General features: G+C 35.0%; 1 protein-coding gene and 1 long non-coding RNA gene across 2 annotated transcripts; one reads left to right on the top strand and one right to left on the bottom strand.

Annotated features, from left to right (window-relative positions):
• Positions 16,766 to 21,652, bottom strand: LOC107636816. Its single transcript, XM_021122546.1, has 11 exons — positions 21,604 to 21,652; positions 20,916 to 20,920; positions 20,463 to 20,662; positions 19,473 to 19,571; positions 19,208 to 19,255; positions 18,983 to 19,052; positions 18,825 to 18,896; positions 18,368 to 18,466; positions 17,868 to 17,990; positions 17,237 to 17,764; positions 16,766 to 17,124 (listed from the first exon to the last, which is right to left on the bottom strand). The coding sequence occupies exons 1-8, from the start codon at positions 21,650 to 21,652 to the stop codon at positions 18,431 to 18,433; spliced, it is 579 nt and encodes a 192-aa protein (XP_020978205.1). The 3' UTR covers positions 16,766 to 17,124; positions 17,237 to 17,764; positions 17,868 to 17,990; positions 18,368 to 18,430.
• Positions 22,995 to 25,272, top strand: LOC107639597. The gene is made up of 2 exons (XR_001620225.2): positions 22,995 to 23,334; positions 24,700 to 25,272. It is a non-coding gene; the product is annotated as an uncharacterized LOC107639597 (long non-coding RNA).

The raw sequence follows: 25,451 nt of genomic DNA, 5'->3' as shown, positions 1-25,451 counted from the left end.
ATTCGACTAACCAAGAAAGATTGACCTGCCTTGGCTGTCTCCGTAAGAAACCCCATTGTCTTTGTTCAATTTGCGGCTCAACAAAGGTAGCAATATTGGGCGGGAGGATAAGAAGGTATTCGTTGTTATAACTCCTTTCTGCTAGGATAGGGAACATCTGCTCACATTAGCGATTGGGAAATCGCGCAGTGTCCTTTGCTGGAAAGGCTTTCTCTTTTTCATCAACCTTTATTATCCTCTTAACTCTTTTTGTTGAGGGCTTGACTGCGGTTGAAGAAGGCTCTGCCACTAATGCTCTTTTAGTTCCTCTTCTTGCTGGTAGTTTGGGAGTAGCTTTCTCTTTTCCTTTCTTAGTGGCCATCCTGAAAAAGGGAGGAGAAAGTAAATTAAATTCAAATAGATATATAGCAAGGAAGAGAACGGGAAAAGTGGTGATGGATGCACATTAGGATGCAATTGACATTAACACATGCTCTCGAGTACATGTGAAAAGCCATCAATGAAAAATAGCTAGTGCAGAAAATGACAAGTGAATGCAAGGTGTTTATTGGCATGCCGGAAAAGGGCATGAGTAGCATAGACCAAGCATTATTTGTAACAAACCATCACATTTGTATTGACAATTAAATTTAATTAAATCAATAGTAAAGGAAATTTGTGAAAAGCAAGCATTGAATAGTAGAGTAAAGTAATGTAGAAAAGTGCATAATGCTATATGGGCTTTTTCACAAACACATGGCATGCATGGTAAATAAGGTATAGAAAGTATTAAGGTGAACATGCAAGCAATCCTTTAAAGAAAATAATAATAATTGTCAAACAATTTGCAACAATCCACAAGCATATAATGAGAATTAAAGACTCAAATAAATTTCTAACACCATGTAAAAAGGAAAAGAAGAAGAAAGAAAATAAGAATAATGAAAAGAAAAAGAACAGAAAAAGAAAATAACATATAAAATAATAAGAATGATAGAAAAGAGAAGAGGGAAGAAGAAAACAGAACCTTGCTAATGGAGGTGAGAGAGAGAGAGAGAGAGAGAGAGTGAAAGGTGTGATAGAAGTGAGAAGGGGGAAGGAAGAAATAAGGAGGAAAAAGAAAAATTAGGATTTGAATGAGAGAAAGATAAGATATTGTGGCAATTTAGGTTGAGTTGTGCGGCGCACGCGACGCGGCCGCGTGGGGCACGCGTTCGCGTGAGTTGCGCTTCAGGTAAGGTGACGCGATCGCATCGGTCATGCGGTCGCGTGACCCATGTTATGCTTCTAGCGCGAGTGCAGCCTCGCACCCGCACAACTCTCTGTTCAAATTAATTTATTAGCCAAAATTGGGTGATGCGATTGCATGGGGCATGCGATCGCGTGAGTGGGCTTCATAATAGGGATGACGCGGACGCGTCAGCGACGCGGTCGCGTGATTGAAATTGTGCGTTCAGCACCAATCCAGCACCACTCTCGCACAATATTTCGTTGTGCACCCTTTTTACGTCGAAAATTAGGGCACGCGGCCGCGTGGGTCACGCGGTCGCGTGGGTGGCCATTATTCCCATGTGACGCGGCCGCGTCAGTGACGCGGTCGCGTGGGTCGATTTGTGCTATTGGCACGCCTCCAGCCACGCTCCAGCGTGACTCTCTATTCGTTTTTATTTTTCTCCATTCTCCTAGTGACGCGGACGCGTCGCTGATGCGATCGCGTCGCGTGCCATTTTTTTTATGAAATAAATTAAAGTTATGCAGATGCACGAAAATACTGATAAAGGGAAGAGTTATTGAACAGGAAAAACCAAAAATAAAGAAAAGAACAATCATACCATGGTGGGTTGTCTCCCACCTAGCACTTTGCTTTAACGTCCGTAAGTTGGACGCTCCACTAGCTCAGTCTTCGGCTATGTGGGGATCTTCCAAGAGGAAGATCTCAAGCTCCTTGTTTTTCTTCAACTTCTCGCCATGGTATAGCTTCAGACGATGTCCATTAACCTTGATAAGTTCAGAGCTTGAAGGATGGCTTAGGTGATAAACTCCATACGGTTCGGCCTTCTCTACTCTGTATGGACCTTCCCATCTTGATCTCAACTTGCTTGGCATGAGCCTCAGTCTGGAGTTGTAAAGGAGAACTAAGTCTCCCAATTGGAACTCTTTTCTCTTGATGTGCTAATCATGCACAACCTTCACCTTCTCTTTATACAACCTGGCATTTTCATAAGCGTCGAGGCGAAGAGTCTCTAATTCTAACAGCTGCAAGCTTCGTCCAGCTCCGGCCTTCGCATAGTCCATGTTGCATTCTTTCACTGCCCAGAAGGCTTTGTGTTCTAACTCCACGGGGAGGTGACAGGCCTTCCCATAAACTAAGCGGAAAGGGCTCATCCCAATGGGTGTCTTGTATGCTTTTCTATATGCCCAAAGCGCATCTTGGAGCTTGGTGCTCCAGTCCTTTCTATGATGCTTGACTATCTTCTGCAATATGCGCTTTATCTCCCTGTTTGACACCTCGACTTGCCCATTGGTCTGAGGGTGGTAGGCGGTTGCAACCTTATGAATTATCCCATGCTTCTTCATCAATCCTGTTAGTTTCCTGTTACAAAAATGGGTGCCTTGATCGCTCACGATTGCTCGTGGTGATCCAAAGCGGCAAATAATATGGTTTCTCACAAAGGAAACAACTGTGTTAGCATCATCAGTGCGGGTAGGAATTGCTTCCACCCATTTGGAAACGTAATCCACAGCTAACAATATTTAAAAATAACCATTAGAATTTGAAAATGGACCCATGAAGTCAATGCCCCAAACATCAAAAATTTCACAGAAAAGCATAATTTGTTGAGGCATCTCATCCCTCCTGGATATATTACCAAATTTTTGGCATGGGAAACAAGTTTTACAAAACTCAGCAGCGTCTCTAAAAAGGGTGGCCACCAGAATCCACAGTCTAAGATCTTCCTAGCTGTTCTTTGAGGGCCAAAATGTCCTCCACTCTCAAACGAGTGACAAGCCTCTAAAATGGACTGAAATTCTGATTGAGGCACACAATGTCTAATTACCTGATCAGCGCCACATCTCCACAAATATAGGTCATCCCATATATAGTATTTAGACTCACTTTTCAGCTTGTCTCTTTGATGCTTAGAAAAGTTTGGAGGAAATGTGCGGCTAACTAGATAATTAGCAACAGGTGCATACCAAGGGACTACCTCAGATACTGCTTGCAGGTTATCAAATGGGAAATTATTATCTATAGGAGTAGAATCATCCTGAATATGCTCAAGGTGACTCAAGTGGTCTGCCACTAAATTCTGATTACCACTCGTATCCTTTATTTCTAAATCAAATTCTTGTAACAGCAGTATCCAACGTATAAGTCTTGGTTTGGACTCCTTTTTAGCTAAAAGATACTTTAAAGCTGCATGGTCCGAATACACTACTACTCTAGTACCAAGTAAATAAGCTCGGAATTTATCCAGAGCAAAAACAATAGCAAAAAGCTCTTTCTCAGTAGTAGTATAATTGGACTGGGCAGTGTCTAAAGTCTTAGATGCATAAGCAATAACAAAAGGATCCTTACCTTCACGCTGAGCCAGCGCTGCTCCTACTGCATGGTTGGAAGCATCGCACATGATTTCAAATGGCTGGCTCTAGTCTGGTCCCCTCACAATTGGAGCTTGAGTCAGGGCGGTCTTTAGCTTATCAAACGCTTGTTTGCAATTCTCACTGAACTCGATATCCTTCTGCAGTAATCTGGATAAGGGAAGTGCTACCTTACTAAAGTCCTTAATAAATCTCCTGTAAAAACCTGCATGGCCAAGGAACGAACGGACTTCCCTCACAGAAGAGGGGTAAGGTAAACTAGAAATAACATTCACCTTTGCTGGGTCTACAGAAATGCCATTATTAGATACCACATGTCCTAATACAATCCCTTGTTTTACCATAAAGTGACATTTTTCAAAATTTAAGACAAGGTTTGTATTAACACATCTATCTAATACTCTAGATAATCCATCTAAGCAAAGGCTAAAAGAATCACCATAAACGCTAAAATCGTCCATAAAAACCTCCATACAGTCCTCAATAAGATCAGAGAAAAGACTCATCATGCACCTCTGGAAAGTAGCTGGTGCATTGCACAAGCCAAAGGGCATTCTCTTGTAAGCATAAGTCCCAAAAGGACATGTAAAAGTGGTCTTTTCCTGATCCTCAGGAGCTATATGAATCTGGAAATAACCTGTGTAACCATCTAAAAAGCAATAATGTGATTTACCTGACAGGCGATCCAACATTTGATCAATGAATGGAAGTAGGTAGTGATCCTTACGGGTAGCTTGGTTGAGACGCCTGTAATCAATGCAGACTCTCCAAGCATTCTGAACTCTAGTTGCTATGAGCTCTCCATGCTCATTCTTCATTGTAGTGACTCCAGACTTCTTGGGCACCATTTGTACTGGGCTAACCCATTCACTGTCTGAAATGGGATATATGATACCGGCTTCCAATAATCTAGTCACTTCCTTTTTGACAACTTCCAAGATAGTGGGATTCAATCTTCTTTGGGGTTGACGGACAGGTCTTGCTCCCTCTTCTAAAAATATTCTGTGCTCACATATTTGAGGGTTGATGCCTACTATGTTTGCCAAACTCCACCCAATTGCCTTCTTGTGCCTCCTCAGTACATCAAGTAATTACTCTTCTTGCTGAGAAGTGAGTTCCCTTGCAATGATAACTGGAAACTTCTGCTCATCTTCAAGATAAGCATATTTGAGATGTGGAGGGATGGGTTTCAACTCTAACTTCTGATCATGGGCAGGCTCTGGATTGTCTAGAGCTTGTGAAAATGGCGAAGTACCCTCACTATCAGTTAAGAGGGTCCCCACACTTGGACCTTGTCCAGTGTGCCTCTCTTCTAACTCTTCCTTATGAGCTTCAGCTACAGTTTCATCTATGACATCACACTGGAAGATAGAATGATCTTCCGGAGGGTTGTTTATGACTCCATTCAGATTAAAGATTACTATGCGGCCATCTATCTCAAAAGAATATGTTCCTGAAAAAGCATCCAATTTGAATTTCGATGTCTTCAGAAATGGTCTTCCAAGTAGGATTGAAGATGGCTTATCTGAGTCATTATAGGGTATCTCCAAGATATAAAAATCAGTGAAAAATGTAAGCCCTTTAATGTTCACTAGAACATCTTCAGCAACTCCAGCCACTGTAATAATGCTTTTATCTGCTAACACAAAACGAGCTGCCGACCTTTTTAAGGGAAGGAGCCTCAAAATATCATATATAGACAAAGGCATTATACTAACACATGCTCCTAAATCACACATGCAATCATAAATTACTACACCACCAATAGTACAACTAACTATACAAGGACCTGGATCACTACATTTTTCAGATAATCCTCCCATTAAAGCAGATATGGAACTACCTAAAGGAATAGTTTCTAATTCATTAATTTTGTCTTTATGGATACACAAATCTTTTAGAAACTTTGCATACTTAGGTACCTGTTGAATAACATCAAAAAGAGGAACAGTTACCTCAACCTTTTTGAAGATTTCTACCATTTTGGGATCGGGTTCCAGCTGCTTCCTGGGCTTCCTTGCAAGTTGTGAAAATGGAATAGGAGTGGTGTTTTCTGTAGTGTCTGCGCCTTTCGGTGCTTCCTCCTGTGGTTGAGCTATTTCTTCTTCAGCTATGTCCTGTATGTCCTCTTCCTCTTCAACATCTTCTATTTCTACCACCTCTTCAGTTGAGGCGTGTTCTGGTGAGCTTGGCTCCTCCTGATTCCTCTCCTGCAGTGTGGTTCCGGACCTCAGGATGATGGCATTAATGCCTCCCTTTGGATTGGGTAATGGTTGAGAGGGGATTCCAGTGGAGCTTGAAGGTTGGTTACTAGAATTTTGCGCTGATCCAATCTGTGAGACAAGAGCTTGCAAAGTAGAAGTCAGACCATTCAGACTGGCATTAATACTATTCATGATGTTATTTTCCATGGTCTATTGTCTTCGCTCAAAAGATTGCAGTAACTCTTCATTAGGAGATAAAGAAGAATGAGTAAATTGAGAGGTCTGCTGTTGATTGTTCTGTGGTCCTTGGTTTTGCCTCAGGTGAGATGCTCTGTAAGGTTGATTCTGCTGCCTGTTGTTATTATTATTCCACCTCTGATTTTCCTGATTATCTCTGCCTCCTCTGTTATTGTTGTCCCTCCAATTCTGGTTAGAATTGTCCTGCCATCCATGGTTATTATTTTCACCTTAATTGTACCCTTGGTTGGGGCAGTCATAGAAGTTATGAGTGGATGCTACCATGTTGTCTTCCTGTTGGAGTTGCGGGTATTCATCAGTATAATGGCTATAATCAGCACAGATTCCGCAAACTCTTTGTGGGACTAACTATTGGCCTTGCTGTGGTGGAGGAGGTTGAGCTTGCTGAACTTGTTGTTGATTCAATTGCATTTGCTTCAGCAAGTTGGTCATTTCACAGATACTCTGAGCTAGAGCAGCCGTCTCTCTGTTAGAGGATACTTCTGCAACGGCTTTTGAACGGCCTTGCTTTTGCCTGTGGTTCCTAGTAGATTCAGCTAAATCGCTGATCAATTGCCATGCCTCATCAGTGGTCTTGTACTTCTTCATAGACCCATTGCTAGCACTTTCCAATGTGGTCTTATCTTGGGGCCTCATACCCTGTTTGATATAGCTAAGTAACACTATCTTGTCAATCATGTGGTGGGAGAATGCTTCCAAAAGATTATTGAAGCGCTCCCAATATTCAAAGAGAGTCTCATTGTCATCCTGAACAATTGTGGAAATATCTTTTCTCAGTTTATCAGTAACTTCATATGGAAAGAATTTCTCCAGGAATTCTTTTCTGAGTGTATCCCAGTTGGATACATTTGCTAGAGGTTGAGTGTAGTACCACTCTCTTGCTTTTCCCTCAAGAGAAAACGGGAAAGCCTTCAGTAAAATTGAAGTTTCATCTGTACCGTCACGCCTGACAGTAGAACAAGCTGCCTGGAAATCTCTCAGGTGCTTTATAGGCTCTTGAGCAGGTAAGCCATGAAACTTGGGCATTAAATTGAGCAGTGCGGTCTTTATTTCAAAATCTGTAGCCACCGCTGGATGATGCGCTTGAAACGGTTGCAGTGTAAAATTAGGGGCTCCTTCCTCCTGGATGGTAACTCTCCTAGCTGCCATGTCTTCTGCACGTAAAACAACCGAATCAGTAGAACGGGGGCTGGTCTCTTCCTCAACTGACGTTTCAGACTCGCCCTCAGAGAGGACTAACCAACACTTAGCTCGCCTTATTCGTGAAATAGTCCTTTCAATTTCAGGATCGAATATTGGCAAGCTTGGGTCAGGAAGTGAACGCGTCATTTGACGAAAGAAACATGCAGCTCATAGTAACAAAATAAAATAAAATGCAGATAAATAAATTCTAATTAATAACTTTAGCACTCTATTGCAACTCCCCGGCAACAGCGCCAAAAATTGATGCGTGCAGAAATTGGTGAATTAAAAATTATTAAAATATATACATTGCAAGTATAGTTCTTAGCTCGCCAGAAATCTGCTCACCAATTTAGAAAGGTGTCACAGAAATTTAAAATTAAAATACTGGGAATTTGAGTCCCAGGTCATCTCCCAACGAGTTGCAGAAAAGTGTGCTATTTTATTAATCAGATGTTTTCAAAAAGAAGTTGAGCTAGGTAAATTGGAAATTAAATTGGATAATTAAATAATTTAAATAAAAGCCTTAACTGGGAGTTGATTAGTTGGAATCTCTATTATTGATGGAATGGATTCAAGGTCAATTGATAATTAATGGTTGTTCTGTTTAGTTATCCTTTACTAAGTAAAGAAAAGTCAAACAAGTTGGAATGCTAGATCTGTTCACGAGTTGCAACCCACTTAGTTCAAAGGGATTGGTGTTAGTGACTAGATAGCAATCCAACAGTTAACCCAATTACAATTTCTCTTTCAATCCTTCCAACTCAAGAGTTCCTTTAAATCAACTCCCTGTCAAGTGAGGGAACTACTCACTCATTGTAAATAATAAATCCATAACATATGAAAGGGAATTAAAAGAAGACATGATTATTAGAAATTAAAATGAATTAAAATAAAAGAAATAATCCTTGTATTAAATAATCATAAAAGTATTCTAATGACAAAATTGAACAAAGCAAAGAACATGGAAGAATAAAACCAAGTTAAGAGAACGAACTAGAATGACGAAGTCTTGATGAGGTAATAACTCTTCTCAATGTTCCAATGCTAAGATCAATTGAAAATTAAAATCCTAAAAACTAGAGAGAAAACCTAGAGGAGGAGTAAAACTAGATCTAAAACTAAAACTTGTGTAGAATGAATGTTGTCTCTGGTTTCTGCATGTTCTCTGGCTCTAGTCTGTTGTTCCGGGCCGAAAACTGGTCGAAATAGGGTCTAAAATCGCCCCCAGCGAATTCTGCAGATTATGCAGATCGCACATGTCACGCGATCGCATCGCCCATACGGACGCGTCATTCGCGCTTTTCCTTGCCACGCGATCGCGTCGTTCACGTTACCGCGTCGCTCGAGCTTTTCCAATCCGCGCGGCCGCGTGAGCCATGTGGTCGCGTCACTGCGATTTGCTCTCTTTCGCGCGGTCGCGTGAGCCATGCGACCGCGTCACTTCTCGCTGGTTATCTCCTCAAATTCTTGTGTTCCTTCCATTTTTGCTAGCTTCCTTTCCAATCTCCAATTCATTCATACCCTGTAAAGCCTGAAACATTCAACACACAGATCACGGCATCGAATGGAACAAAGGGGAATTAAAAATACATGATTAAAGTCTTTAGGAAGCAGTTTTCAAACATGTAATAAATTCAGGAAGGAAATCTAAATGCATGCTAATTTAATGAATAAGTGGGTAAGGATCATGATAAAATCACACAATTAAACACAATATAAACCATAAAATAGTGGTTTATCACCGCCGCAGCCCCTCCTCCACCACCACTGCTGTAACCCTTTCCCTCTGTTTTAATTTTTTATTCTTTTTTCTTTAATTTTTCAGATTTAAAGGATTCTATTGTTGTTGTTGTTGATGATGCTTCTGGTAGCATCTGTTTATTTCTTTTATTCCATTGTTGTTATTGATGCTTTGGTTGCTTCTGTTTCTGTTGCTTCTGTTTTTTCTTCTACTTTTGGTTTTGTTTTTATCGTCGCTCTAATTCCATTATCCATTGTTACTGTTGTTGTTGTTCTGCTGATTGTTATCCATTGTTACCTGCTTTTGTTTCTGCGTTTGTGCATCTGCTTCTGCTTCTGGTTAATGTTGAGGAAGAAGAGGGGTGTTAAGAAAGAAGAGGGGATGGAGGGGTATTTTCGTCCGAAGGACGATTTTAAAACAAACTGAAACCTTGGGGACCATTTTGTAGCAAAAAAAAGGTCAGGGACGAAATCGATTTTTAGCCTCTACATTGGGACCAAAATCATATTTAACCCTTTTAAATATGATGTATATAAATAATGAAATATTAATGTTTATGTTTAAGAATTTTGAAATCATTAAATGTGTCAAGTTCTAAAAAATAATAATAATAGTGATAATGATAAAATTTTAGTATATGACATTATTTTTATGTACAGTGTTTATTAGAAAAATAATTCCAATCAAGAATTCAATTTGACTGTGCATATATTACTACTCATTTTATTATTATTTATCTTTGAAGAAAATGACAAGAATATATAATGAAGATGTATGCCCTGTAATAGTGGTTTATCACCGCCGCAGCCCCTCCTCCACCACCACTGCTGTAACCCTTTCCCTCTGTTTTAATTTTTTATTCTTTTTTCTTTAATTTTTCAGATTTAAAGGATTCTATTGTTGTTGTTGTTGATGATGCTTCTGGTAGCATCTGTTTATTTCTTTTATTCCATTGTTGTTATTGATGCTTTGGTTGCTTCTGTTTCTGTTGCTTCTGTTTTTTCTTCTACTTTTGGTTTTGTTTTTATCGTCGCTCTAATTCCATTATCCATTGTTACTGTTGTTGTTGTTCTGCTGATTGTTATCCATTGTTACCTGCTTTTGTTTCTGCGTTTGTGCATCTGCTTCTGCTTCTGGTTAATGTTGAGGAAGAAGAGGGGTGTTAAGAAAGAAGAGGGGATGGAGGGGTATTTTCGTCCGAAGGACGATTTTAAAACAAACTGAAACCTTGGGGACCATTTTGTAGCAAAAAAAAGGTCAGGGACGAAATCGATTTTTAGCCTCTACATTGGGACCAAAATCATATTTAACCCTTTTAAATATGATGTATATAAATAATGAAATATTAATGTTTATGTTTAAGAATTTTGAAATCATTAAATGTGTCAAGTTCTAAAAAATAATAATAATAGTGATAATGATAAAATTTTAGTATATGACATTATTTTTATGTACAGTGTTTATTAGAAAAATAATTCCAATCAAGAATTCAATTTGACTGTGCATATATTACTACTCATTTTATTATTATTTATCTTTGAAGAAAATGACAAGAATATATAATGAAGATGTATGCCCTGTGGATAGTGCAAGTTCGCACACCATTCTCAAAAGTGATATATATTTTACCCATCTTGTGCCAAAAGAAGAATGTGTTAATACTATTATTGGCTTAGACAATGTGATTGAAGGCTCCGGAAGAGCTATAATTTTGTTTTCCGGAGGAACAAAATTCATAATAAATAATGCACTATTATCTACTATGTCTCTAAGGAACTTATTGAGTTTTAAAGATATTCGCCGAAATGGATATCATATTGAAACGATGAATGAGGGAAATCATGAGTACTTATGTATCACAACTCAAGATTCAATTAAAAATATTATATTAGAAAATTTACCCTCACTTTCATCTCGATTGTATTATACTAGAATTAGTGCAATTGAATCACATGCTATTGTAAACCAGAAGTTTACTAGCCCAAATAAATTCATAACTTGGCATGATCGATTGGGTCATCATGGAATAACCATGATGCGGAGAATTATTGAAAACTCCCATGGACATTCACTAAAAAACCAGAAGATTCTTAAATCTAGTGAATTTTGTTGTGCTGCATGTTTTCAGAGTTAATTTTAAGGCCATCACCAGTAAAGATTGGATTTGAGTCCCCTGAATTCCTAGAAAGGATTCAAGGCAATATATGTGGACCTATTCATCTACCACGTGGATCTTTTAGATATTTTATGGTCCTAATAGACGTATCTTTGAGATGGTCACATGCGTGCTTATTGTCTTCTCGCAACCTGGCGTTTGCGAGATTACTTGCTCAAATTATTTAATTAAGAGCATAGTTTCCAGAAAATCTAATCAAAGCAATTTGTCTTGATAATGCTGGTGAATTTACTTCCCAAGCCTTTGATGCTTATTGTATGGCTAATGGAATAAGTGTTGAACATCTAGTAGCTCATGTTCACACACAAAATGGGTTAGCAGAATCACTTATTAAACGCCTCCAATTAATTGCTAGACCCTTACTTATGAGAACAAATCTCCCAAATTCAGCTTGGGGGCATGCTATTTTACATGCCACAACACTTATTTGTTTGAGGCCAACAAGTTACCATCAGTTCTCTCCTATGCAATTAACTTTTGGCCAGCAGCTAAACGTTTCCCATTTAAGAATATTCGGGTGTGTGATATATGTTCCCATTGCACCACCTTCTCGCACCAAATGGGACCCCAAAGAAAATTGAGGATATATGTTGGATATGATTCTCCCTTTGTAGTAATGTATCTTGAGATACAAACTGGGGATGTATTTAAAGCTCGATTTGCGGAGTGTCATTTTGATGAATCAAAATTTCCAACATTAGGGAGAGAGAATAAGCTTTCTGAAAAGGAACTTAATTGGAATGCATCATCCTTGATGCATTTAGATCGTCGATTAGGGCAATGTGAACTAGAAGTTCAAAAGATTATACATTTGCAAAGAATAGCAAATGAATTGCCTGATGCATTTTCTGAGACAAAGAGGATAACCAAATCTTATATACTAGCGGTAAATGCCCCAATTCGAATGATGTCCTAATTGGACAAATAGCCACTGAAACAAATTCACGCCAGAAGCGTGGCAGGCCTGTCGGTTCCAAAGACAAAAATCCTCGAAAAAGAAAAGAGGTAAATATTATTCATGTTGAAAAAGACATAGTAAAGACACCCGTAGTTGTCCAAAATTCTGATATAGTTTTAACGCCAGAAGACATTCAGGTACCTGAAAATTGTAAAAATGATGAGATCTCGATAAATTATGTCTTTACAGGAGAAAAATGGGACCGAAATAAGATAATTGTCAATAAAATATTTGCATATAATGTGGCATTAAATATCATGCATGAAAGTAAGGAACTTGAGCTAAGATCAATCGAAGAATGTTGACAAAGAAATGATTGGCCAAAATGGGAAGAAGCTATGAAAACTGAGCTAGACTCACTTGTAAAACGTGAAGTCTTTGGACCTGTAGTCCGTACACCAGAAGATGTAAAACCTGTTGGATACCGATGGGTATTTGTGAGAAAACGAAATGAGAAAAATGAAGTTGTACGCTACAAAGCTCGACTTATGGCACAAGATTTTTCACAAAGGCCTGGTATAGATTATGAAGAAACATATTCCCCTGTAGTAGATGCAATAACATTGCGTTATTTGGTCAGTTTATATGCATATCATAAATTACACACGCATCTAATGGATGTGGTAACAACCTACTTATACGGCTCATTAGATCGTGATATCTATATGAAAGTCCTTAAAGGACTAAAGATGTCTAAACCATCCAATGAATATTCGCAGGGATTATACTCAGTTAAATTGCAAAGATCTTTATATGGTCTAAAGCAATCCGGACGAATGTGGTATAATCGTCTTACCGAGTATCTGGCAAAAAACGGATTTAAGAATTATGATATCTGCCTATGTGTTTTCATAAAGAAATCTGCATCTGGATTTATTATGATTGCTGCGTACGTTGATGATTTAAATATCATTGAAACCCCTGAAGAGATTCCAACAATTATAAAAACTCTAAAAGAAGAGTTTGAGATGAAAGATCTTGGAAAGACTAAGTTTTGTCTCGACCTGCAGATCGAGCATACAAAAAAATGGGATCTTTATTCATCAAATAACATATACAGAAAAGATTTTGAAGAGATTTTATATGGATAAGTCGCATCCATTAAGTACCCCAATGATCGTAAGGTCTTTAGATGTGGAAAATGATCAATTCTGTCCTAAAGAAGAAAATGAAGATATCCTTGGTCCTGAAATACCATATCTTAGTGCCATTAGAGCGCTAATGTATCTTGCTAATAATAAACGACCCGATATATCATTTGCTGTGAATTTACTAGCAAGGTATATTTTCTCTCCAACCAGAAGACATTGGAATAGAATCAAACAAATATTTTGATATCTTCATGGAACAGTTGATATGGGATTATTTTATCCATATGGATCCAAGTCACAATTAGTTGGCTATGCAGATGCTGGATACTTGTCTGGTCCACATAAAGAGAGATCTCAAATAGGATACTTGTTCACATATGGTAATACAACTATATCATGGAGGTCCACAAAACAGACGATTGCAGCAACATCCTCTAATCATGCTGAAATACTAGCGATACATGAAGCTATTCGTGAGTGTTTTTGGCTCAGGAGTTTGATCCAATATATTCTATCTTCATGTGGACTGATTGATCATAAGATAGCTCCAACTGTCCTGTTTGAAGATAATATAGCATGCATTGCTCAACTTAAGGGTGGATACATCAAAGGTGATAGAACAAAGCATATTTCTCCCAAATTCTTCTTTACTCATGATCTTCAAAATCAATGGACAATTGATGTCCAACAGATCCGCTCAAGTGATAATCTAGCAGATTTATTTACAAAGTCACTCTTAAAATCCTCCTTTAAAAAATTGGTACATCAGATTGGGATGCACCGATTTCGAGATGTTAAATGATGTCGACAAGAGGGGGAGACTGTACTCTTTTTTCCTTGGTCAGGTTTTTACCCATTGGGTTTTTCTTGACAAGGTTTTTAATGAGGCAGTCCCCATCGCAAAGGATATTGTACTCTTTTTCCTTCACTAAAGTTTTTTTCCATTGGGTTTTTCTTTAATAAGGTTTTAACGAGACATAACCCTAAATGGACATCCAAAGGGGAGTGTTGTGATAAGGATCACTACATATGTGGATGTCCATTCTCAAGAGAGAATGAATTTAATGAAAGTTGAAAAGTGATGACCATTTGTGTGTATAAATAGAGGAAGCATCAATCTGAAACAAACACACAACAACAATAAAATACTCTTCCTCCTTTCATATACAATTCTCTATTTCTCTTTTTAAGTTCTTAAGTTGCAATCTATATAATACTAATGAATAGATAAGTTACTTCTATTATTATAGTGAGATAATTATATTAGTGAATATTAATACTAGAGTCTTCTATTTACACTTCTTTATTTTATATTTATTATATCTTTTTTATTTATTTATTATAAGGCCAATAACATATATAACATTAAAATAAAGTTTATGTAAATAAATTATATAATGTAAGATACATTATAAAAATATATTGATAGAGAATATATTTTATCGGTAACGCTTATATATAGATATCGTTTACATCGAGGTTCTGGGCCCCATTTCAAACCTTTCCACCACTTTCTCCTCTCTTCTATCCTTTTCTGACCATATTATTGAGTAAGACGAATATGGTGCACGCAGATGCTCGTGATCCGGACATCAATAGATTGAACGCGACATGGCGCTACGCCGAGACAGCCAACTTCGCGGTTAGTTTTGTTATCTTGACGTTTATATTATCCCATATATGTATAGTCATGGTTAGGATATTTGCCAAGAACTAGAATACAATTTGTATCGTTAGCAACAGATCACTGATAGGGTATAATTCTAGGAATGTGGTTCTCATTTTTTGTAATTAATTTTTTTAACTACATAATTATTAATTTAGATGTTAAATACTTGGGTAGATATTTTTCAACCGTTGGTCTTAGTTTATTGGTTATATGTTTCTTAAGTTATTAATTTAGTTATTAATTATCCAAGTAAAAGTTATTTTTTAAGTTAAGTGAACAATTATGTAATTTTGTATTTACCTAAATTAAATTATTAAGTAAAAGTTTGATAATCAGATTATTAATTATTTTAGTGAATGTTTTTATTTTAAGTAACGTATTGAGAAAATATTTATTAATTAACTAAGTAAATATTAGCGCAAAAAGTTTTATTGACATAAATTCAGTTAGTACATACGTGTAAATTTCTGTTAAATAAATGTATATAATAGTTAACTCAGTTTGTTATGTCGATCACTACAAAAAAATCTGGTAAAAACGACGATTTTTTTGGGTATTTACGGCGGTTTGAACCACCATTATTACCAAGTACGGCGGTTTCGAAAAGCGCTGTAATTCAGAGCGCTATTTTGTTTATTACGGCGGTTCTCTGGTGGGTTAAAATGGCAGTTCAAACCGCCATTATTTCCAGATTAAAATGGCGGTTTTTGGGTTGGTTAAAATGGCAGTTTAAACCGCCATTATTACCCTCACAGATTGGTGTTTTGGTCGGTTAAAATGGCATTTTTGAACCGCCGTTTTTACCCTGATAGTGGCGTTTCAGTCAATTAAAACGGCATTTTTGAACCGCCATTTTTACCCTGACAGTAACATTTTTTTATCGTTTAAAAATGCAGTTTTTACCCTCGTTTTTATCGTGTTAAACAAATAATATTTATTATTGGAAATCATAATCCATAAATAAAATATTATATAACTCATAAACAAAGTATTAAGCATAATATATGATTTTTTAGTATTAGAAATCAAAAGTAATAACTCTTATACAAAGTATCAAACATAACATAATTTTTTAACTATAAATGTCTTAACATGTAACTCTTAATACATAAAATCTCCATCATATTTCACGCTGCTCTGTTGCTTGCTCCAGAAGACCTACTTTCTAACACTTTTGGCAATAGAATCTCACTCTCTTGATCCAATTTCTACAACAAAAATATTTGAAACCATAATAAAAAAGAATAAAGTAAGACAATTTGCATATTATCCAGAAAGCTGATGATATTATCCAAAATGTAACTTGTAAATGGTATGAATATAAATATACACTTCTCAAAAAATCAAAGTGTTCAATACAAACTTCAAGCTTTCTCAATAATCCAATGATTTTACAATTAATAAGAAATGAATTAGGCAAAATGACACTACAAGAAAAATTACTTTTAGCGGCCATTTATTTTGTTTTTAGCGGCAATTAGACATTAGCCGTCTTATACTTTGCCGCTAAAAGGTTTTAGCGGCAATTATAACATTTGCCGGTAAAGACCTTTTTAATGGCCGCAAAAAGTATATAACTATTAGTGGCCATTTTCTTGGCAATTTATATGGCCACGAAAAGTAATTCCAAAATTGCAATGTTATTCATTTTTAGCGGCCATTACTATTGCCGCCAAAACCCATTTTACCGGCAATTTATATAGCTACTAAAAGTAATTCTAAAATTGTAATGTTATTTACTTTTAGTTGCCATTACTATTGCCGCTAAAATCTTAAGACTTGTTTTAGTTATATTATACTCATTTTTTTAGAAATAACGAACTACTTTTTTTTTCTAAAATCTCAATTATTTATGCCAACAATTATTATTACTATGCATAATATAAATATACTGAAATTAATTACTACAAAATGAATATTTCATTAAACTCAAAATATTAATACACAAATTTCTCTTGAAAAGTAATAAATCATGTTACAAATCTAAATAATAAAAAATGCTACAAGCCTATAACTATGTTATATTAAGTTAGGCTATAAACCAATCCCAATGATAGGTTAAATATTAGTGAAAATCACAGGGGTGAAAATCGATTCAAGTTAGTGAAAATCGATTCACTATATACAAGTCAGCTAAATATTTACATCTGGAATAGGGAGATACAATGAGAATGCGAGGGGTGATGTCCAAGCCTTGTTTCTTGATGCGGTTGAGCATCTCACTCTCCAATGCACGAACTTGATCCAAGATGTAAACAACCTGGTTATAGAATCAAGAACAGTTTATACCAATTAACATTATTGAGGAATAAAATATTAACACAAAAATAGAATTACAAATTTTATCATGTGATCTAGAGTTCTCAACTAACCTGGCCACCAGTATTAGGGAATCCCAAGACATTGTCTTGAGCAAAGTAACCATGGGGAGAAAGGATCACCACATTGAAGACCATAGAGATCCTTCCAAAGAATGTCTTCAGAGGTAGTTACAGATCATTGTCCCACCTAAGTGATCATCACTTCAGCAAAGGGAATCAAACTCGCGTCTTTTAAGATACAAGGTCATTTCATTGCTTTACCAACGGTGCCAATCATCTTTTGTTGTTAAAAAATTTGTGAATTTACTGCCAGAAGTGCACAGAGCATACCTTTCCATTGTAACTATGAAGCCTTAGGAAAAAACTCGGTTAACACTTTAATAGATTAAGCACGGTTAGTAATCACAGTAAATTAATTTTGCTCATGAAGTGGTGAAAATTGCTATGTTATATCTTACCCCAATCATAGGTAACTAGCTTTGATTTTTCAAGAAGTGCATACCCCAATCCATTTTTGTGCAACTGTTCTGCAATACATACATTGCTAAGGTATGTCCTTGTAATATCTGGTTCATTTAACTGACAGTAAAACAAATTGATAGATACAGCATCCAAGTCAAGCTAACACAAAGAAAAACATGCGTATACATTGATTTATAAATCTAGGAGAAGCAATAAATACCTCTGGCTTTGTCCCTGCAATTTCATCTGGAAAGCTTAAGCATTGCTGAAGGGAATTGCTGCTTAAGTTTGCTAATGGCATTATGTAGCTTTTCATAATGTAGCTATATTAAACATACATATCCTGTAATTCATTAGAAAAGCTATATTAAACCGGATTGGAGGATTCAGAATCTGAGCTCTATAATACCATATTGAAGTTTTAGCAATGAACGTAAAAATAGAAGAGGTTCTAATTGAAGAATAAAAAGAAAGAAAACTTGCAGTGAATGTAAAATGAAATGATTCTGCATAATATAATTGGCCTTAGTAGAATTGGTTTGTGTATCTTTGGTTTGTGTATCTTAGCTTTTTTTGTCTTGAAATTTTAAATCTCCTATGGTACTGTCTTGGATATATCTCATAGACATAAAGATTCTTGTTTACGCAACATAAGGCTAACCTTGTAATAATAGACGATTTAAAGGAAATTATAAAATGAGGAAGTCAATAAACAATAACCTTGCAGTGTTTGTTTATGTTCATTAGATCACCTGCAATTTCTTTTCAGTAATGTGTCTTATCTTAGCAAGATACTAACCACCATCTTGGACTTTCTTCCTTCATAAATCATAAATAATAAAGAATCAATTATGTACAGTTACAAGCTGCATGATTGCATCCATTCGTATTTTTTTTCAAAGAAAGAAAAATGAGAGATTAGCTTAATATCTTATTGCCACTTATGATATTAATTATTTTATTAACTCTATTCATATTTATTTGTGAGCTCAACCATTTCGATACATGCCAAAGTATTGAGAATACAAACAAATCATGCAAAAAAGATAGTAAAAAAAGCAGAAATAGGTTTCTTCACTTATGACATTGTTTTCAAAACAGATAGATTTACCATAAATTATTATAGAGGGAGAATAATAAACTGCAAGTGCATTGCAAATCTAATAGTAGTACAAACCTGAAGGGCTCTCCAATGAGAATAAGCCCGAAATGAAATCCAGAAGAATGCGATATTAGGCAAAGGTAAAACCTACAATGTACAATTAAGAATGGTCATCAATTGAAGCCAAGAAAGATATTAAAGAGCAAACACAAGTCCACCGAGCACATACATACCATCAGTGTAGAGGAAAATGGAATCAATGAAACTGTAGCATATAAGTATTTTCGGTGGATAATTGTTCCCCTGTAAATGAGACAATAGTTCATATGACAATGAAGATTTAAATACATAATTAAATTGGAAACTACACTAACAGATTCCATATTAAATTATTGTTCCAACACCATCAACTTTTGCTGATATTTTTTTTTTAAAACAGGTGTTAGAGGGAGAATTACCTCAGAGCAATATGTCCTAATCTTCGGCGAACAAGTTGTGCATTCAGACTGCAATAACATTGTAATTGTCATATATCAGGGAAGGTTTCTAAGCAACTCTTTAAAGGCTCAGACACAAGAATCAAACTCAACATTGCCATACATATCAACCGCATAATAAATATATATCGAACTATCAAAGGCGAATCTACTATTAAGAGTAGTAAACTACTAAACTATTCCAAAACCAAGCAAGTATGCATCAAAACAAGGCTGCGGCACCAACCTTGAAGGGTAAATGACTTCGACGCTAGTGACTTCATTCGATATAGATTTCAAAAATATCTCTGAGGGCTCAACCTGTGACAAAAGCCATAACCCCAACCTGCAAAAACTCAATCACATTTGAGCATATTATGCATAGTGTAATCAACACTTTTAAAAGACTATCATTCAAAACCAACAATGTAACAAACTAAGAAGCAAACTATCATTTGGCTATTTTTTTCAAATCCCCTTCCAAACCCAAAACTCAAAGCAAGTTCTTTTGTTTCTCTTTTCTTTCCCATTCATTGAAGTTGATTTGCTGTGTGAAGAAGAAGCCCCAATCCTAAGAAACCCTCCCACAAACAAAAATTAACGGCAAAAAGAAGAAACAATTTTTGCTTAATTTCTTCACTTATGACATTGTTTTCCCTGTTATATTCACTTATGTTTGATTAAACAGGTTTTAGTCTCAAAATTAACCATGAAAATTGAAAATATAGTTCATAATCTTCTACTAATTAAAAATGCAGTTCATAATCTGAATCTATGAATATATTTTCTCCCAAGATAGTTAGTTGAGTAATTTAAAGACAATGAAACCAGCAGTGATGATATTCTAGAAACCACAGAATTAGAAAATGCAGCATCAACATCTCACTCCTTGCCAACAATTACTACTGCAAATATACTCTCAAACATTTTTATATTTTGAGCAATAATACAAACATAATCTTAATGAAACTCTACAGAAAGCATTTCAAACATTTAAACCAAAATCCAAATATAAACGGAGCAAGCAAGCAACAATGGCACAGGCAAGCAAGCACGGAGAAGACAGAGCAAACAAAAAATTAGGATCTGAAACACTTAAACACTTAAATTTCAGCTTAATCTACCAGATTCATTAGGATCAAGCAAGCAAACAGAGCAAAAGTAATAACACAGAGAGAGAATTACATGCTTCTGAATATTCAAACTAAAATCGAAAAAATAAACGGAGAAGACCTACCGGCGACGATGATCTTGTGCGTCTACGTGCAAGAATGGTGGCGGTGCAAGCGACGGAGGTGTGGTGTTGCGATAAGAGCAGCAACGGTGGCTGAAAGCCCTTGGCCACGTAGATCTGAGATGAACAAACAATGACAGAGATGCGAATCTGAGGCGGATCGGATGGAAACGAAGTCCAAGGAGTAAGATGATGGATGGTGGCTATCGTCAATGGTTACAGTGGTGGTGGTGGTGGTCGGCGAATTCATTCACTACAATAATTAATACCCGTTTTGTTTACTGAACCATACTAATAAGAGAGCAATTGAAAAATATATGTGACCAGTTTAAATAATTTATTTAAGTATCAATTAATTAATACTCGTTCTATAAATTAAATTAAATGAATTCATTTATTTTGTTGTCTTATATATTATTTATTACAAATTAACTAAATTAACTACCTCAATTATACTTGAACTATTCAACAATTCAACATAATCTTTTCAATTTGGGATTAACTACTAACTATAGAAAATAGAAAATTTAGAGTAATTTAGTATTATGAACATTAATTATGTATTGTGAAATAACTTAAAATCATAATGTAATTTAATTTTAAAGAAATAATCAAGCATTATTGTTAATTATGAAATAACCTAAAATTATAATACATTTTATTTTAAAGAAACAATCAATCATTAACATTAATAAATAGAAACTATCATCAAAATGATTTGATTAAAAATATGAGGAATTAATTACTATTCATTATTAATAATTATTAATAATATATCGATTATATCAAAAAATAAAAATATAATTATCCATATTTATATTATTAGAAGAATTAGCATGACAAGTAGAATTTTATCAAAAGAAAAGTAAAATTGCATATATATATATATAATGAATTTAAAAAATAAAGATTGTTAAGTAATTAAGATTTTTTTGAAATAAATAGTAAAAAAAATAAATGTTATAAACTATATTCTTTCAAAAAATAATTCTTATAGAAATAAATGTTAAATAAGACAAATTCTAAAAAATAATACAAAAATTTAATTAATTTTTTTTTTTTAAATTTCAGCCTCTCTCCTAAATACAACCTTTCAGATGTTATAGTAACGTAAGTCAAGTATGGAAGTGTGGTATATTCTCACCTGCAAATTCAAAGGAGATTCTCGCTAGATCTATAGATGCTTTACACATTATGCAGGGAAAGAAATCAAAGGATAACATCTATATCATCGTATACATATGGCAGATGAAATTAATTAATATTATTGTAATTCCTATAATAAAAGCTTTAATTAATTAGGAGCTTTCAGTAGGTGATTAAAAGGATTTTTTTTCTCGTAATTAACATGCATGTCTATGTAGCTAATTCTTAGAAGAAGGGGTAAATATATATAATAATTTATGTATCTATCTATATACTAAATTAATTTCTGACTTTGTATCAAGTAATTCATTTTAGTCTTTAAAATTAAATATCGTGCACCAAATTAATCCTAATATTTTATATTAACAATTTAATGGAAAAATCCAAAAATATCTATACGATAATACTCTAATGTTTTAGCATAATGTAAATTATACTATAATTTTATATATCATATTATAACTTTAAGTCAATTCCTTAAACACATAAAGTACACATGACAAAAGAAAATATTACAAATAAAATTATAGTAAGATTATTTAAAAACACCGTAAAAAAGACACATCTCTTTTGTTAATCAAAAGTTAGAAGGAAAAAAAATATACGCCTAATAATAAGCAACTAAAATAGACAAATTTTTTAAAAAATATAAAAAAATGAAATGTATAAGTAGAGATAAAAGAAAAAAAATTTAATAAATTACAAAAATTGTAGCCTAAACACAAGAGAGAGGAAGAGAAAAAGAGAAAAAAGAGAGAAGAGAGAACGAATGGGTAAAAAACACATTATGATCTCGTATAAATAGATAACATTGAAAAAAATAAACTAATTAAATTAATTCATGTATTTTGTTATCATATTTATTATTTACTAAAATAATTTGATATTTACTCCAATCAAATCAAATCAAATTAATTAATTGATATTATTTATTAGTTATAATTGATTTGCTTTATAGAATTAAAAGAAATAAATCGAGAAACACTCTTAGAAGCATGCCACGTCAACTCTATCATTAAATGTAGAAATCTGATTTTTATATAATAGAATAGATAGATTAGAAATTTGCCAAACACACTAAAAAAAAAATCTTTTTCATTGAAAAAGATCTTTTTTTTATCAAAATAATGGTGCCCAAACAAGCACAAAGTTTCATTATTTAATTTATGATTTATAATTAAAAAATATAAATAAAATAAAGAATAATTAAAAAATATCAAATAAAATAAGTTTAAGTTTTAAACTAATTTTTTATTATTTTTCAAATATTTTTAAATTAACAATCTCATGTTCTATAATAAGCAATTAATAGAGAAATGATGACGTAGCATAAGAATAGAGATGGGGTTTTGCTTCTTCTTTTTTTTTTTTAAATTTGTTTTGCCTGAAAAACGGCGTCGTTCAAGTGCCCCACTCCCCTCTAATCAAACCTAATCTAGTAATCTGAATGGAAACCCCCCAAACTCTAGCCTCATCTCTCTTATCTCTCGCACTCCAGAGGGCCTCACCTTCGCCGCGTCACTCTCTCGTCTCTCCCCTCACCTCGTCAGTTGTCACTCTCAGTCTCTCACAGCGTCACCTCGTCACTCTCTCGGTCTCGCACTCATAAGCTCGTCGTCGCGGTCTCGTGCTCTGCGTTCGTCGGCGGCAGAAGCAAACGGGACCAGTCAAGCAGCATCTTCTGCATCGGCGGGTGGTAGTGGTCGCAGTCTCGTAACCAGTCAACTGGGTGAGCTCCCTTCGAATTTTCGACCCTTTTCTTTCACTGGTTCAGTGTCAATTTTGAATAAATTAGAATTGTTGTTGAACCTGAGCAAGTTTTAATTAGAATTGTTGTTGAATCTGGTGGTTGTTGCTGTTGTATTTGATTTTTTACAATTGTTGCCGGAGCAAATTTTTTGTTGCTGAATAACCATTAGATTGAATTTTGTTGCTGAATAACCATTGGATTAAATTTTGTTGCTGGATAACAGAGTTGATTACTTGAATAAATTAGAAATTGTTGTTGCACTGGAGCAAATTTTAATTAGAATTGCTGTTGAATCTAGTGGTTATTGCTGTTGTATTTGATTTTTTACGATTGTTGCTGAACCTGAGCAAATTTTTTTGTTGCTGAATAACATGATTGGATTGAATTTTGTTGCTGGATAACAGAGTTAAATACTTGAATAAATTATAATTGTTGTTGAACTTGAGGAAATTTTAGTTAGAATTGCTATTGAATCTGGTGGTTGTTGATGCTGTATTTGATTTTTATAATTATAGCTAAACCTGAGCAATTTTTTTTGTTGCTGGATAACAGAGTTGAATAGTTGAATTTGTTGTTGATTATCATTAGTGAACTTTGGTGGTTGGTGCTGCGTTGATTAAAAAATCAGTTGGCTAAATCTTTTATTGCTGAAATTTTTTTGTTTCTTTTGCTAGAATTTTAAAAATGTCTTCATCTGAAACACCACTATCTCAAGAACAAGCATCATCAGCAAAGACTTGTATTTTAAAAATGTGTTATCTTTTTATTGCTTTTGTTCATTTAAATTGAGACAGTATTTTGTACTAGAGATTAGTTTATTATGTTAATTAATATTTGTAAAGACTTGTATTTGAAGTTTTAAAACATTATTTTAATTTTATTTATATATTTTTATATATTTTTTAATTATGACCGGGTTAACTGGGTAAATCAGTGACCTACCGGTTGAACCAGTGACTATAACCGGATTGATTACCGATTCGGTTATGATAACTATGGTACATGTCTATCCTATGCCATCATTATTATTAAAATGATATTATTTTACATGCGCTCTTTATCATCATTATATGCACATATATTTCATTTTGCATTCTCTTCTTGTGTATGTCTAAATAATTTTGATTGTAAATCGAACTAAGTGAATGATCTTTCGGCAAGGAAGGTGACGCCAAAGACAAAATATCGATATGATAAGGACAGGTGATCGATCGAGATAATCTTGGAAAAGAAAAGAAAAGTACCAAAAACAAGTATGATGGTAGATATGGAGGTGTCACTTAGCACTCCTATTGAGATCTTTTTAGTTCTCACTCCTTTTTCTGTTTCATACTATCTCCACAGGAACATGGCACATCGGGTGGAGACAACGCAGAGCCTCCCGACGGTGACTTCTGAGTACGATCCCTCAAACCAGGCGTGGATAGTTACAACCACTACTACTGTGGTCCAGACTATCTACTTAGATCGAAGTTCTGTAGAAGAAATCCCCCAAATGCCGGTCATAACTTTCCTAGATATGAACACTCCAGCACCGTCACCCGAGGTGGTCAACCTTAATTCAGATGAAAGTGAAGTACGTGCCATATTTTCCCATCTCGGCACCACATCAGATTCTAGTTCATCGCATGAATAGGATCTTCACCCGTGCAAAAGTGTTAGAAGAGGATTGCTGGTACCCCAATTCATGGAAAACTGAAGGGTTCAGATGATGGATAGAATATGATACAAGGATGAGAGCTTCTTCGACGAATTTAGTTAGGACGTGTTGGGTTTTCTTCCTAGTTATTTCTCGTTAAGCATTTCTTTTCTGCTAGTAACATTACTCATGGGAACTTTGTTGTTTTATTTATTTTTTTTATTTGCTAGAACCTGCTTATGTGTGTTCATTTGTAAGTGTTCTTGCATATTCATTCCCTTTCTTGTTTGATGCTTGAGGGATATTTGCTTCCCAAATGAGTGATACCTTATCCAAAAGTCTTCGAGGATAGGATTTAATTTAGGGTGTTACACACCGAGTCTATCAAATTATATTGTAAACAGTTTAAATTAAAAATTTTCATTTTCAAATAATAAAATCATATATTTTAAATTTT

This window comes from Arachis ipaensis, chromosome B04 (genome assembly GCF_000816755.2).
Source record: "Arachis ipaensis cultivar K30076 chromosome B04, Araip1.1, whole genome shotgun sequence".
Lineage (NCBI taxonomy): Eukaryota > Viridiplantae > Streptophyta > Magnoliopsida > Fabales > Fabaceae > Arachis > Arachis ipaensis.
The sequence above is the reverse complement of the archived record's forward strand: the minus strand, read 5'-3'. Positions and strand labels throughout refer to the sequence as shown.